The sequence below is a fragment of the Bos indicus genome, chromosome 1, assembly GCF_029378745.1.
Source record: "Bos indicus isolate NIAB-ARS_2022 breed Sahiwal x Tharparkar chromosome 1, NIAB-ARS_B.indTharparkar_mat_pri_1.0, whole genome shotgun sequence".
NCBI classification, from domain to species: domain Eukaryota; kingdom Metazoa; phylum Chordata; class Mammalia; order Artiodactyla; family Bovidae; genus Bos; species Bos indicus.
Genome location: NC_091760.1, coordinates 81,651,151 through 81,667,794, shown reverse-complemented (window position 1 = coordinate 81,667,794; position 16,644 = coordinate 81,651,151). Strand labels below are relative to the sequence as shown.

The following is a 16,644-nucleotide window of genomic DNA, read 5'->3' as shown; positions in this document are numbered from 1 at the left end:
CAGCTCTGTAAGGAACCTGTGCCCTATGGGAACCTGTACAACTGTCAGATTTGCCTGTTTTACAGATAATGAAAACTGAAACCCAAGAAGGTGAGTGAACTTGCCCAACATCACACACTAGTGAGAGGCAGAGACTGGACAGGAACCCAGAAATCTTGACTACCAGGCCAGTGCTTTTCCACTAAAATGGGTCACCTCTTTAGCTTTTCCTCATTAACATCTCATCTTAAAGGAGATTATGGCCCTTTAAGAGAGCTCACTGTTGGTTGGTTCTCTGCAAAGCTAAGAAGCCAAGGCTCCCTCCTCAGCCTCTGCTCTGATCAGCTCATGTCCTCATCTAAAGAACAGGAAGTAGCTTCATTTTTAGCTCCGAAAGCATATTCTTGGGGTGAGAAAGGGGGATTTGGGGAAGAGAGTTCCTGTACATGATGGTCATGAGCGATCAGCAGACATTATTCTTGCTTGAAGAAGGGGAAGATAAATGGTAAGACATGTAAGGAACGGACAGTTGTCCTTGAGTTCTAACCAGAACACATCTTCAGCAAGGGTGTCCCCAAGTCTCTGCCTGATATGGATGGTGGGATCCTGCCCTGATTCTGTTCTGCCGAGATGCCAGAGTGGGGGCTGGGATGAAAGCACCAGGGTGGGAAAGTTTGCAGGAACTTTCTACAACCTCCAATGCTTCCCCCACCCTCCGCTAGTACCCACAACTTCCCCTGCCAAGGGAGGAAGGAGGAACACATTACTCAATTTAATAATTTATACAAATTGAAAAGTTTACTGTGTGAAGGAAAAGGGACTTAAGAGGGCAGCAGAGAAAAAAAAAAAAATTCCCTAGTTCTCTCTTAAAAAGGACAGGTGTGATGGTGACGCCTCTTGATGACCTTGGAATATGACAATCTGATTGTCTAACAGGTGGGTCTGAAGTAAGCCAGTAACCACTTTCTTGGATGGTCAGCCAAGTTTTGTTTCCTCCTACTGGTGGGATCGCATCCAGTCTTAGGACTAACAGCCTCGGACATCAAAGAACCCAGACTCCGATTCCTGGACTCTTGTCTGTGTCAGTGTTTCTCAAGCCTGGCAGCCCATCACATCGTCTGGGGAGGTCCAGATTCCCAGGAACCAACCCAGAGATTGATTAGGGAGATCTGGGCTGGGGCCCAGGACTTCATTTTCTATAGACAGGTGTGGTTTAGAAACCAATGGTCAATCCCATCCATTCAGTTATCAAAACTTCTACATCAGATGTGGGGTTTACAGCAAAGAAACCCGAGGTGCCAAGAAGTAGGTGAATGCCAGCACTTGGATCTGAATCCATTCTCCTGCCTCCTCATTGGGGGATCTTTGCCACAGCCCTCCTCACATATGGCTTCTCCCCCAGCCCCAGGTCACCGAGTCTACTGCAGATCCCTGGGGATGAGTGAGGCCTGTTTGTCCAATCCACAGAGGAGTCAGAGATGCCAGGAACTTTGAGTCCCATTTGGTGCATTGGTGGAAATGGCTGGTAAGGCGTAGGGCTGAAAATAATTTTAAGGGCATTCTCAGAGACCTGTGTTCTGTATCCTGGTGGGTAGGATGGCCTACCTGATGGCCTCTAAGGCACACTACCAAGTTCCAGGCAGAAAGAAGAGTCGGCTCATGGAAGTGGCCTGCCACGTTAGAGGTGCCAGGGTGGCAGAGGCAGAGGGAGTGAGGGGGAGTGAAAGATGTCTAGACCTAATGAGAGGCCAAACCATTTAGGGTCCTCGAGACCATGTGAAGACCTTTAGCTTTTAATCTTAGCCGCTGCAGAATTTTGAGAAGAGTGGCACAGTCAGACATATTTGCCCATGGGCATTCTGATGAGGTGGTGAGAACAGACTGTAGAGGGTGGGGGTGCAAGCAGGGAATTCAGCCGGGAGGATGTGCAGGAATCTAGGGGGCAGAGGATGGTGGCTCAGACCAAGGTGGTAGGAACGCAGTGGTGAGAAGTGGGTGAATCTTAGATGTTTTTAAGAAGTAGAGCTAACAGATTTTCTGATGGGTTGGATATGAAATGTGAGATAAAAGGGAATCGAGGATGCTGCCAAGTGTTTTGGCTTAAGCAATGGGCAGGTTGGAGTTATCGTCAACTGAGATGGAGAAGGCTGTGGGTGGAGAAGGTTTGAGGGAGGGACGCTGGAGCTCAGTTTTGGACTTGCTGAGTCACTCGCCCTCACGTGGTCCTTAAATAAAGTCTCACTACTCAATGAGGTCATCAAGGGAGTGAGAGCAGAGAGAGGAGAGGGCTGAGGACCCTGCCTAGGGACCCTCCAGCACCAAGAGGTCAGAGAGAAGATGAGGAAGCAGCAAAAGAGACTAATGAGAAGTAACCAGTGGGAAGAAGGGAAACCAGGAAGGTGTGGTGTCCTGGAAGAAGTGATCAGGTAGGGTCAAATGCTGCTGACAGATGAAGCAAGATTAAGGTTGAGAACTGACTACTGATTTAGTTACTGAAGGACTGGTAATCCTGACACAAGTAGCATTTGACCCCTAACCTCATGGAGTTTCAAACCCAAGGTCTGATTACTGACTGCCATTTAGGGATCCCTTACTGTATATTTTCTCTTCTCAATTAGGTTATAAATGATGATGCAGCAGGGATGAGTCAGTGTATTGCTTGGTTCTTGTAAGGCTGCAGAACCTTCTAGAGCCTGCTGTAGACCCTAATATGGTTTGCTGACAGACCCACCTGAATATGGCTCCCACTGGGGCACTGACCTAGCACAATTTTTCTCATGCCTGGCTTACCTTGAACACAGAATTTCAGTTCCTTGGGGTCAGTGATGACCTTCCTGCTTTCCCGGATCACAGCCCGGTTCTTCTTGGTTTCTCCCCAGAGATTGGTGCCACCATACATGCTGGGAATGTTGAGAATAGCAATGCCTTCAAGGAAGATGCTGCTCAGGTCCACCCCAACCCCGTCACACTGGGGGACAGAGAAAAAAAGGTCATCTGTTAGTGTCCTCATTGTATCCCAGCTCAAGGTGCGGTGCGTGTGGTGGGGGCTCTCATCAAGAATGTGACAGGCCCTTAGCCACCAGCCAGCCTCTGTCAGAAGCTGAATATTGGCTAAAGTTGCTCAGGTCTAATGCCTTATCCACTGCAGTGAGATGAGGGAGGTGATTTCTTGTCAGCTCTGGGGGTACAGTACAAAGCTTCAGGAACCATCTCTAGCAGGGCTCCCCAACCTCTGGGATCTAATGCTTAATGATCTGAGGTGGAATTGATATAATAATAACAGAAATAAAGTGCCCAATGAGTGTAATGTGCTTGAATCATCCTGCAGCCATTCCTTCCTCTGTGGAAAAACTGTCTTCCATGAAACCGGTCCTTGGTGCCAAAAATGTTGGGGACCACTGACCTATAGATCTAGAAGGGCTGGTTCAGAAGACAGCTACACACTGTGCTCCAGTCCAACTTCATTACCATCAACCCTGCCCCTCCGGCACCACTGTGAAGATATGGTGGAACATGGAGTCCAGATTCGAACAAATGACAGGAAAGTTTCATCTTACCCCTTCTTATTTAATCCCTCTTGTGAGAAGTATAAGACTTTAAGATTTGGCCGGCTTTCAGACTTTTTCTGTCTCCTGTATCTCTATCCTAAGTGCAATTTTGGCATATGTGCTTGCTGATGTAGCAGAGTTTCTTTATCCAGTCTCCACCACCCGCATCCCGCCAGGTACAAAAGGCCAGAAGGCTTGAATCTGTCTGTCTCAGGTATCTAATAGAGGTCAGCCTACCTTGGCATAACGCTCACCAACACAGCAAGAAATATATTAGCTGTGATCCTTGTTCTTCAGAACTGGAGGTAGTTTACTTCATTTACAGAAGAAAACACTACCCAGAGAGGTAAGCCAAGTTGTCCAAGATTGCACAGTTGATAAGTAACAGAGCAGGGATTCAAAGTTGGGGAACTGGACTACAAAGCCCTCTTTATCTTGCTTATTATGAGGCAGGAAGAAAATTAGAAGCATGCAACAAAAATCTCTCTGTGAGGTTACCTACAAATCCAAACTTATAGAGATTTCTCAAAAGAGGAAGAATGCAAAGGTAGGGCTTGTTGCCATTCATCTGGGCATCCTGATTTCTTTGCAGCTCCTAATTTATGGTATCTTATCTGCATGACTTGTTTCCCCAGCTTCAAAATGGAATAGAGTAGGCTTCTCTGGTGACCAGGAATTCCTTTCTTTATTAGGAAGTTCTGATTATTTGACAGGTCTTTCAATGTTGACCTGCTCCTTCTGTTCCTCCCTGCTTCCACCCATTGGTCCTTTTCTCCCTTCTGAAGTCAGAATGAGCCTGCTTCCTCTTCCATGGGAGTGCCCACCAGGTACATGATGATATGTACACTTCATCACTGTGCATATGTACTAAAACATTGCCATTGACCAGGAAGCTTTTATACACATCTCCGTTATTACCTTCATAATAATCTTATAAATTAGTTACTAAGATTACCCTCATTTTACATTTGAGAAAACCAAGACACAGAGGGGGTTAAGTAACTTGCCCAAGTTGCACAACTTACAAACGGAAGTACGTGGATTGACGGCAGGCCTTGGAGCCTTAGTCTTAGCCGCTCCTCTCTCTCTCCTCCCTCTCACACCACCATCTAGTTGTGCCTCCTCTGGGTGAGTGCTCTCAGCCCTCTGGCCCCTCCTGCGGACTTGCCCTGATCTACACACACTGAAGCTCCAGTACTTTGGCCACCTCATGTGAAGAGTTGACTCACTGGAAAAGACTCTGATGCTGGGAGGGATTGGGGGCAGGAGGAAGAGGGATCGACAGAGGATGAGATGGCTGGATGGCATCACTGACTCGATGGACCTGAGTTTGAGTGAACTCCGGGAGATGGTGATGGACAGGGAGGCCTGGCGTGCTACGATTCATGGGGTCGCAAAGAGTCGGACACGATTGATCGACTGAACTGAACTGAACTGAACACACACTACGGTCGGTTACTCTCTTACTCTAGAAGGTCCTGGCACTGAAAACACCACCAATGGCAGGATCTGATGGCACAGTTGGCAAAGGCATCTGCACTTCCTGGGGCTGGAATCCCCCAATACTATCATGCCCCAGAAATGAGAATATGCGGAGCCCATGTATGGGCTCACTATGTCCACCATGATCAATATTCTTATTGTCAAGTATGATCAAAGTTGCATTAGCTCTTTTGTGAGCAGCTAGATGATGGCTGAATCACTTCACCTTGAATGGGAGGTCATCTCAGGCACTCAGATCCTGATTCCATCATCTACTTCTCGGCCTGCTCTTCTTCATCCTGAACTTGTGTAGGTATTTTTAAATAACTTAGACATAGGGTTTTACACTTATTTCATCTGGCTTTCAGCCCAAGCCTCCTCCAGTCCATCTAGTTTATATTAAATCTTCATTCTATGACCATATGCCATGGCTCTCTTCTCATTTGGAGACTGTGTTTAATACATGTATATAATGGGCAAAACAGGGAACAAGCCCTTTCCTTGGTTAGTTTAACACACCAGGTATTGTACATTAAATGGTCCTTGGGGTATGGCTGCCTTATTAGGGATGCATCCTCTGTGTACAACTGTCACCTAGCCCACTTTTCGTTACAGTGTGGAATCATGGAACTTAGAGATGACAGGGACCTAAGAGAACACGTCCTATCTTTCATCAATGAGGCCAGAGAGGTTAAGGTCACCCAACTCATAATTGTGTAGCTGGGCTAGTATCCCAGTCTGCAGACCTCAAATGTGTGCTCTTTCCACTGAAACAGAAGACATTGTGCTGAGATCAAATAATATTTCCTAAATGACCACCTTATGACCTCTATCAGAAAAGGAATAAGAGAACTCATATAAAGCCATTAACGTCTATAAAGGGCAAATACTTGGTTAATTCTTGATTCCAGAATTTTCCCAGGGGTTGGGATAAAGTTTGTCAGTCTGCGCCTTCCAGAATGTATCCCTAATTTTTAAAAAACTGGGGCATTTGTCTATTTGCCTCTCATTGGCTGGAACCTACTCTGCTTTGTAGATTTGTCGAAGTGGTCACCAAACGACATCTTTATAGGTTTGTCCAGCAACTTCGATTTAAATGTGTATGCTTTCCAAGGTCAATTAGTTCTCTATTGATCAACCTTGGGTTCTGATACCCACCTTTATCATCTATTCTATTTTTTTGTTAAAGCTACTCTCGCTCCTTCTGGAAAAGATAAAAAAGCTCTCTTGGAATGGAAAAATCCTAATGAGGTATGCTTTCCATGTTCTTTTTTGCTTCAAACACTGTCTAAGATTCTGCTTGGCCTTCAGCTTGCCCAAAGCCAGGATCACAGGTCTGAGTTGCCTTTGTATATTCACACTTGGGTGCATACTCACACTTTATCTGTGAGTATGTCTGATGGTGGTGGTTTAGTCACTAAGTCATGTCCTACTTTTGTGACCCCATGGACTGTAGCCTGGCAGGCTCCTCTGTCTGTGGGATTTCCCAGGCAAGAATATCAGAATGGACTGCCATTCCCTTCTCTAGGGGATCTTCTCCACCTAGAGATCAAACTCGCGTCTCCTGCATAGCAGGCAGATTCTTTACTGCTGAGCCACCAGGGAAGCCCCTATGAATATGTGTTCAGTTCAGTTCAGTTCAGTCGCTCAGTCGTGTCTGACTCTTTGTGATCCCATGAATTGCAGCACGCCAGGCCTCCCTGTCCCTCACCAACTCCCGGAATTCACTCAAACTCACGTCCATTGAGTCGGTGATGCCATCCAGCCATCTCATCCTCTGTCGTCCCCTTCTCCTCCTGCCCCCAATCCCTCCCAGCAGCAGAGTCTTTTCCAATGAGTCAACTCTTCGCATGAGGTGGCCAAAGTACTGGAGTTTCAGTTTCAGCATCATTCCTTCCAAAGAAATCCCAGGGCTGATCTCCTTTAGGATGGACCGGGTGGATCTCCTTGCAGTCCAAGGGACTCTCAAGAGTCTTCTCCAACACCACAGTTCAAAAGCATCAATTCTTCGGCACTCAGCCTTCTTCACAGTCCAACTCTCACATCCATACGTGACCACTGGAAAAACCATAGCCTTAACTAGACGGACCTTTGTTGGTGAAGTAATGTCTCTGCTTTTCAATATGTTATCTAGGTTGGTCATAACTTTCCTTCTAAGGAGTAAGCGTCTTTTAATTTCATGGCTGCAATCACCATCTGCAGTGATTTTGGAGCCCCCCCAAAATAAAGTCTGACACTGTTTCCACTGTTTCCCCATCTATTTCCCATGAAGTGATGGGACCAGATGCCATGATCTTAGTTTTCTGAATGTTGAGCTTTAAGCCAACTTTTTCACTCCTCTTTCACTTTCATCAAGAGGCTTTTTAGTTCCTCTTCACTTTCTGCCATAAGGGTGGTGTCATCTGCATATCTGAGGTTATTGATATTTCTCCCGGCAATCTTGATTCCAGCTTGTGCTTCTTCCAGCCCAGCGTTTCTCATGATGTACTCTGCATATAAGTTAAATAAGCAGGGTGACAGTATACAGCCTTGACGGACTCCTTTTCCTATTTGGATCCAGTCTGTTGTTCCATGTCCAGTTCTAACTGTTGCCTCCTGACCTGCATACAGGTTTCTCAAGAGGATGTGTACAACCCTCCAAAAGCATGGACTCAACCCAGACCTCCTTGTTGCTGTCATGGTGATTCTTTTTTTGTTTTTTAATTAAAAACTTTTTGCTGTTTTCTTCCTGAAAGAATTAATGAACTGTTAAGAAATATACTTTGGGATGTCTTTCATCTTTTTGTCCTTTAAACACATATTCTTATTTAGGGATTTGGGCTAGAATCCCAATGGATCAGACTTTTCAGCAAACTCTCTGAAATTATCTTTGTTCAATCCGGTGCCCAGCACTGAATTCTTGCACCCTTATGGCCTCCTAGACCACTCAGACACTCTTTCTTTTGGTTGTGGTTACTTCTGCATGAGCTCAATTTAATCAATGTTGGCCAAAATCCCTCCTCCCTTCTAGAGGTAATAATAATAATATTAGCAGTTGTCTGATGAGAGCTTCCTTGTGCACTGTACTGGTCCTGCCCTTACACTCTCTTGGGATGCTATCCCTCATGCAATAGTGCCATGAGGGAGGCACTATTGCTACCTCCAAGTGACAGAGTCTCAGAGAGGTTAGGGTGCTGGTATAAGGCTACACAACTTCCACTCTACAGACTGGCAGAGCTCAGTTGCAAACCTAGGCAAGTCAGATGCCAGATTCTACTTTGGAGATGAAAGTCAGCACAGCAACATGGGACTTTTGCTGATGCTAGACTTATCACAAAATTAAACTTCCAGCTGTTTGAATAACTGAAATCTCCCACCACTACTCTGTCTTATAGAGTGCTAAGAGCAGTGCCCAGCATGCCAGTGTTGGTATCAGCATTATATCTTGCCTCTGTGCTAGCTTGGTGTTTTTTTTTGTAAGTAAACTAGTTGCACAGCCCAGTCGTTGGTACCTAGTATTCCACAATGTCCCCTTTCTTCCAACTGCCGTTTTAAGTGTGCCCTATCCCCTCCACCTCTAGTCATAACAAGCTCAGAGTGTTAGTTATTAACTTGGTAAGCCGTTAACCTCTCTGGAAGAGCAAACAGTCCTCACTTTGCTTTATGATAGAATGTCCCCTCCCCCACCATCTCACTGAGTCATAGGTGGACTGGGGAGAGTGGAGGAGGTGGGGGGAGCTCGGGGACTGCTGGCTATAGATGCCCCCACCTTCGGAATGCACCTATTTGAAAACTGAGAGGCAGTGCCTTGTCTTGGAAGGAGCATGCCTGAGCTTGGAGGCAGAGATACGGGTTTAAATCTTGGCTCTGTCACTTGCCAGCTGTATGATCCTGGATCCTCCTTGGTTCCTTAACTCTTCCAGCTTTAATCTGTCATCTGTAAGATGGGGTGGGGGTAGGGAAATCTCATCTACTTAAAGGGTTTGATTGGTTTCTGGAAGGCAGTAGCATTCCATAATTGTCTGCACTGTTATTACTGTTAATAATAACAATAATACCTGTGCTATGAGGCATTTTTCAGCCTGAAATCATTCTCCCACTGTCTGAGGCCTTGCTGGAAGCATTTTAATGGCCTTTTGGCCCAACTCATGCTAGTGGGAGCCTTGCCAGACCATACCTGCATGCCCATTCTCCACGCTTCTTGGCCTAGACACCATGCACTGATTTCTTTCAGAATCCCAGGGCTGCTTAGGGCTCGGGAAAGGTGGAAAGCTGCCGTGCTGGATTTGGAAACGTGGAGCCCTGGAGAGAAGTACACTGGAGGCTTAAATGGTACATAGCCCCGGGTGGGTTCCTGAGCTAAATCCTCCAGCAGTTCCATGACGTCATGGGCCCCTCCCCCTGCTCCCATGGGGGAGGGGAGAGGGGGTGCTCCTGGGAAGAGTGCAAGGAGGGCGGCAGTCCCTGCGCGCACCGTTGGCCATCCCTAACCTAGCTCTGGGCCGGCAGGCTCGCCTCCGAGTCGAGGCTGCGTGCAGTGAAACCCAGGTAGTTATAGCCGGGTATGGGTTGAAACAGAGACAGTTCTTGTCCCCAGCCCCCCGGCAGCATGCACGCACACGCCCCGAGCCGTGCTCCCAGCCGGCGAGGGCGGTGAGGTGCCGGACAGGGGTCTGAGGCAGCGGCGCTGCCGGCGCATGGGGTGGGTGGGTGCATCCCGTCCCAGCCCGGCTCCTGGCCGCCTGGAAGACGTTCAGGAATCTGCCGGAGCGCGGCCCGGAGCCGCCCGCACCCGCCTGCTCCAGGCCCCACTGTGCCGGCCCGCAGCTGTCGGCGAGTTCAAACTTCGTGACCCCTGGCGAAGACAATCTCAAGTTCTAGTTTCTGAGCCGAGGGACGGTGGAGAGTCAGTGGGTAGTCCTATTCATTCCCATCCTCCCATCCCCTTCCACCCATCTCTGCGATTCCTAAAATCCTCATAATTATGCGCAGAGCTAGGGCCTGCCAAGTTCGCCGTGCTGCCTGAGAGGGACAGAGCCGAGGACGTGAGAGAGGGCAGTGGTGCTTCCCTGCCCGGGCTGTGGGCTTTTCCGCGCCCCGGGTGCCTGGCGGCTTCGGTGACCTGAAAAAGGCGGCGGATGGGGAATGAGGCCGCCTCCATTTTAGCCTTGTGGATCCTATTTTTGAAGGTCCTTAGAGAAGGAGATCCCTTAATTTATTTGATGACCTGTTTCAGTTTTTAGCAACTAGGAAATTCTGTCGTCTTCTAACCTCGATTCAAGGTGCCACCGATTGCACTGATTTTCTCCAGTTCAGAACTCAGATTGTTTGGTATCATCCTCCCTGCCATCTGGCAGTGTCTGCTGTCTGGAATGACCTCTTCCAGGTGGATTATAAGGTGGAACAACCCTCACCCGCCATGGCTCTGGGGGCATTTGTCCCCTTTCTGCTTGACATTTTCTATCTTGGGTTCCCTGCCACTGCCTTCTCTTGATGGACTCTCTCATCTTGGATAACTCCTCCTTGGACTTTAAAGAAAACAAGCAAATTTTTATTAGGGATATTTTCAAATATACAGGACAATAAAATAATAAATCCCATGAATCCCAAATCTCAGCTTCAGCAGGTAGAAACTTATGGCTAATCTTGTTTGAACTAACTCAGTTCATTTTCCCCACCACCATGTTGAACTATTATTTTATAGCAAATCTCTGATATTCTATCATTTCATCTACCAATACTTCTAAAAGTAAACTGCTCAGTCATGTCCAACTCTTTGAGACCCCATGGACTGTGGCCTGTCAGGCTCCTCTTCCATGGAATTCTCCAGGCAAGAATACTGGAGTGGGTTGCTATTCCTTTCTCCAAGGGATCTTCCTGACCTAGGGATTGAACCCGGGTCTCCTGCATTGCAGGCAGATTCTTTATGTATCTTTAAATGATAAGACTCTTAAAAAAGAATTACCCTAATTCTCTGGTCACTTTTTAAATGTAACAATAATTCTTTAATATTGATAAATATCCAGTAGTTGTTCAAATTTCCTCAAGAGTCTCATTTAAAAAAATAACTGGTTTGTCTGAAAAGTCTACAGGTTGAACTTGGCTGATATGTCTTTTAGGTTTCTTCTGATCTATAAATTCCTTGTTTTTTTTTTTTTTTTCTTCCTTGCCTTGTAATATTTATTGGGGGAAATGGGTCATTTGTCCTATAGAGCAGTGCTTCTCAAACTTTAATGTGCATACAAATCACTTCAGGATGATTTAAATGCAGATTTTGATTCAGGACGTCTGAGGTGGCCTGAGACTGCATTTCTACATCATTATCTGGTGATAATGATGCTGGGTGTGGTGGACCACACTTTGAGACAGAAAGCTGTGTAGTGGTTCCAGATTTTGGATTTTGCTTATGGCACCTCTGAGGTATCTTTTAAACATATTCCAGCCTATCTGCAGGGATGATCAAATTCAGGATGGATGTTTTAGCAAGACTACTCTATCAATGTATTTCCTATTGCATCTCATCAACAGGCACATAATTTGCTTGTCTCATTTTTTGGTGATGTTCGTGTTGGTTAGAGGGTTCAGGTGTTGTCAGCTTGAATTTTTCGTTATAACGTTCTTGATCAGTGGGTAGAGGAGGGCACGACAACCCACTCCAGTATTCTTGCTTGGAGAATCCCATGGACAGAGGAGCCTGGCAGGCTGTAGTCCATAGGGTGGCAGAGTTGGACGTGACTGGAGCGACTTAGCACAGTACCGTCAGTGGATGACGATCCTTGTCTGGACCCCTATCACGGTCCCTCAGTGGAAGGATATCCTTGTGGACACCCTGGCACCCTTTCTACACTCTTCGTTTAAGTCTACAAATGCCATAAAACGATCTCTCTCTCGTCTCTGCATATGTGTTCTCATGGAATCAAAGATCTGAAGTGTCTTGAAAGATCATTCAGTATAATTACCTCATTTTGTAGATGAGAAAAATGGAGGTTAAGGAGGTAAAAGGAATGGTCCAATGTCACATAGCTAATCAAGAGTGAGCAGATCTGGAATCAGACCTTTGGTCATGTAGTCTGGCAACTAAGGGGTCAGGAGTGACTTTGTAAAGAGGAATTTTAGCAGCCGAAAGAGGGCCAAAGCACAGAATCTTAGAATGGTAAAGCCAGATGGAACATTTGGTTTGTTAATATCTTATCACCATGATGAGAACAATTAACCCTAGAGTTGGTAAGTAACTTTCCTAGATCACACAGCTGTCTCTTGCAAGAGCTAGGGCTTAACTAGGGCCACATATGTAGGTCACAGAGTTGGGCCTACTTGCTTTTTCTGTTGTACTCACTGTCTGAAATGCCATGCAGCTCTTTTATGCCTGTTAAAATCCTACCCTTTCAAAAACTAACTTCACTATGAGGCCTTTCCTATAGAGGAAACTGCTCTAGATAGAAATTGATCTTCCCCTTCTCTGAATTTTCCTTGCTTTTTCTGTTGTATATTGAATATATATATATTCTGCCATGCATCATGCATATGTACCTGTCCCCAGGAGATTTTAAGCTCCCAGAGGGGAGGGACCATATGCTATATGGCTCTGTGTTCTCCATAGTTCTGGCATCTATTACCCATTTCCGAAGTCCAATATAACTTTTTTAAACTGGAAGAATTCATTTGTGGAGAGATTCCCAAATGAAAACCAAGGTGTTAAAGAAATCTGGCAAAGGGTCTTTCCTTCCAGATGAGTTTCTACAATTTCCCAGGATGAATATATTGACCAATGAAAGAAAGTGGAATGAGTATCCATATTAGGGAGAAATCTGGAAGGTTAATCCAAGACTTCAAGAAGTGGTCCTCTGATCACAGCTAAGGGAAACCTATATCTAAAAATTAGTAGTAAGAATAGGACACATGGGGCACGATATATGTGAGATACGTTACGAGACAGAAGACAAGAATGATGGGGCCCTACTTACTCAGTGCTAGACCCAGGGGAAGGAGTGGAAATGGGTCTCCAGGGACCTCTAGCAGTCAGTGCTAGAGGCAGTGGTATGCTGCTAAATGTTTAACAGAATCTCCAGGATAAAAAAAAGCTGTGATTGTGGTGGTTCATGGTGTAAATTCTCCCACAATGGCCAAAGCTACCAACATGACATCCCTAAAGGCAGAGCTAAGAAGAGATGTGCCAGTAGGCAAGCTGGCCTCAGCACACCACTGAGAAGGCAGTAGATATCTGCATATCTGTAGGGCCTATGGCCAGAACAGAGAAATTTATTGAGAGTGAAAGAAGAGCAGTCAGGGCAACAATGCTGTCTTTTTCCCCTAAAGAAGAACTAGAGAGAATGTTTGTAGTGTCCGTAATCTCATGTGGATCCTGAGGGAAGAAAAGGAAAGAAATTGAGTGGTGTTGATGAGTGGTGACAGCATTACTAGAAAGACGGTCCAGTAATATCTACATTAAAAAAATTTGGCCTGGCATGTAGCTGGAGTGGCTTCCCCTGCAATCAGAGGAACTATTTTATTTATTTCATTAATTTTAGAACCTAATGTCTGTTGTGGGCAGTTAGATACTAATATATACATGTTATGTGATAATATTAATAGATAATCATTTACTGAGTAACTCTTATGAACCAGGCACTTCATATATTTTATGTCTAATCCTTAGAGCCCTGCAAGGTTGGTATTTGTACCCTTTTTTTTTTTTTTTTTTTACAGATGAGGAAACACTCACTCAGTGACATTTCCCATTTTAATCAGGTTTGTGGTGGGCTTCATGAACCTACAGGTTTCCTGCGAAGATGCAAATGACGAGATCAAAAAGACAGTCTAGCTTATGGAGCATGTACCTGAGGCCTGTTAATTTCATGCTTTGTTACCTATGAGATTACTTTTGGGATATAAGGATATATAAAATATAAGGGATTTGATTCTTCATTTTAAGGAGACTGGAAAAAATGGAATCTATCAACAGAAGGCAGATCAGGATAGTCAGGGATCTATACATCGAGCCATAAAAGGAACTGGGGATATTTAGCTCAGTGAAGATCAATAGGAGAGGGATTGGAAGATAGATTGCACCCGTATAAAGGGCAGTCATGTGGAGGAGCAGGAGGGTATGTTCTGCATGCTTCCAGAGGGTGGAACAGGCCCAAAGGATGGGGAATTCAGTCATGCATCCCACAAATACTTATTGTGCACCTATTTTGTTCCAAGAACTGTGCTGAGGGCTGACAAGGGAAGGATATCGCAATGAAAGGGACATACATCCTTGTTCAACGTCGGGAAGAAAACTTTCTGAAAGAGATTTCCAGCAATGGACAGGTTTCTGGCAAAGTAGTAAGCTTCCTTTCCTTGGAGTATTCAAGAAAAGGCTAGATGTGTACTTATCAGAATGTGCCAGAACGGATCTTTTTGTTGAGTGGTACATGGGACCAAATCCCTTTCCAGTTCAGAGATTCAGTCTCTGCTCAGCCTTGCTTTGGCAGGCTACAATGCTGTGCTGAAAAAGTGGCATCGTGGTCCCCCTCTTGCTGCCTGTGTCCATCTAGCTGCCTGCCCTGCCTTCTCTGACAGGGAGCAGTGGCGGGCCAGTTAGACTGGAAAGTGCCTGCCATCTGTGACGGGGACGATGGTGTTTTGGCGGGTCTGTGTGGGCTCCAGGAATGCAGCATTGAAGCCATGTACACACAACCTGCTTAAGAACATCCCATGGGCAGAAAATGTTTGCTTCCTCTTCAGCCCTCCTCTGTTGCTGTGCCAGGCAGGCACAATGGTGCCTTTGAGAGGGGCAGCTGGAAGGGGGTGTTGGCAGGGAGGCTGGAAGTAGAACGCTGCAGCTGAGGGGAGAACCAAATTCATTTCCAGGAGCAAGCCTGCCCTGGGTGCCAGTTTCCAAAACAACACTGCTGTTTCTCAGAGCTCACAGTGGTGGGTTGCCTCAGATTCGGATAGAGGGCAAAGCTGTTTCCTATCCACTGCTCCACCCTCCCCAAGTTAAAAAAAAAAAAGAAAAAAACAACCTAGTGTGTTGTGGCATTCTTGCTCTGGATGCAGTGTAATAGGTCTGCGGTCTGTCTGGGGCGCTCAGACCAACCTGGGGTGGATGGGGCTTTCTGAAGGGTCAGACTCGCCTGCAGACAGAGCAGGGCTGATAGCCATAGGGACTGGCAAGGCTCAGGGGCAGATAGACTTCTGGGCCACCAGAGTGGGCTCAGGGTGGAGACGCCTTCTTCTGCCTTTTGGAGTCACTTCCTCTGACCCCTAGCAGCCCTGTGCCCTTGCTGCCGTATGGGCTCTGCCCACTCACTGTCTTCACTCTCCTTGGTGGGAAAGAGGTGGGAGAACTCTGGCATTTCCTGTCCTGGGTTCACAGTTGTCCCAGACCCTCAGTTACTTTCAAAGGTCCCAGCAACAGCTCAAAGATGGGCGTGGGAGGTCTTTCCACTCACCCGATGGTTAGAAGAAGGGCTGAGTGCCAGGCTGCAAGCCCATTCTGTCTTACAGATGGAGCAAGGTGGGTCCCTTTTACTTTGGGGACGTCCAACACAAAGATATCACTTGAGTCTGGTCAAGTAGTAATTTGTTAGTGTTCACATTCATTATGGGATTTTTTTCACACTTTGGTTCAAATTGTGCAATCAAAAACTAGAGAGCAATGATTTCATTTCAGGTATTGGAGATACAGGGTGAATAAGACGAGTCTGCCTCAGACAGACAACTGCCTAATAGACAGGCCAAGTCCTACAGGGGAGCCATACCACCAACTCAGCTGATATATACCTGAGGGGGAAAGCAGAGGCAGGTTCTACAGGGAGTGCTGTGCTTGGGGCACATGGGCTTGGAACTCATCTGATCTTGGAGTACTTATTTTAAGGAGACTTAGTTTCCTTGTGTACATAATGCACAGTATGCAGAGTTGTAATGAGGATTAAACAAGCCAGTGTAGGAAAGTGCCAGGATACAGAGCTTGTTGCAAGGTGAGTGCTTAGTAAGTGGCTGCTGCTATTAATTTGTGGATTCCAATGGACTTGACATGTAATGCGTATGTGTACACAGTATTTAACTGGTCCTTTGTTAGATTATATATACTTCCTGAGTCATTTCTTCTCTTTTCTTAATTCCTCTTCTGTAGAATACTGGGATCAGCATGTTTATGACCTCACTAAGACAGATAACCAAAGACTAGTCCACTAAAGCCAAGGAGACGTATGTGTATGTAATACTCTGTTTCATAACCCAGTGGTAGAAGCTGGAAAAGATTGAATGCTTTTCATCCAAGCTCCCTGAATGTGCTGAGTGTGGAGATGAAGATCATGAGTTCTTTTCAATGTTCTAGAAAGTCTAAGAGAAATAATACATTTCCCACGGACAGGGCCTCACAGGTTGTTATTATTTAAAAGATGCATTTGTTTGTAGACATAGCTTGGGGAAAGTTATTCTTTCACTAGGGGACCTTGGCAGGTAGAAAAGTTAAGCTTGCTGGGGCAGAGGTTAGCCTTGAGGTCTCTCAGGAACCTGAGTGGAGGTCCTTCTAGCCCAACATGCTGAGTCATGCATGGGACCCCGAGCTTGGTCCCCTGAGACACCCCCGGGCCTCGTCTATCCACTGTGCTGCATATACCCCTCCCCTACCATCTGCTTTGTGAAATTGTAGGCATGAGAATTC

General features: G+C 46.1%; 1 protein-coding gene across 4 annotated transcripts in view; it reads right to left on the bottom strand.

The window, feature by feature from the left end:
* DGKG (diacylglycerol kinase gamma) overlaps positions 1-16,644 on the bottom strand; it is a 226,518-nt gene that overhangs the window by 38,387 nt on the left and 171,487 nt on the right. For all 4 annotated transcript variants that reach the window (XM_070790495.1, XM_070790500.1, XM_070790489.1 and 1 more), the window contains one exon: positions 2,770-2,947. In XM_070790495.1, coding sequence (XP_070646596.1) covers positions 2,770-2,947 — 178 coding nt within the window. The remainder of the gene's footprint in view (positions 1-2,769; positions 2,948-16,644) is intronic.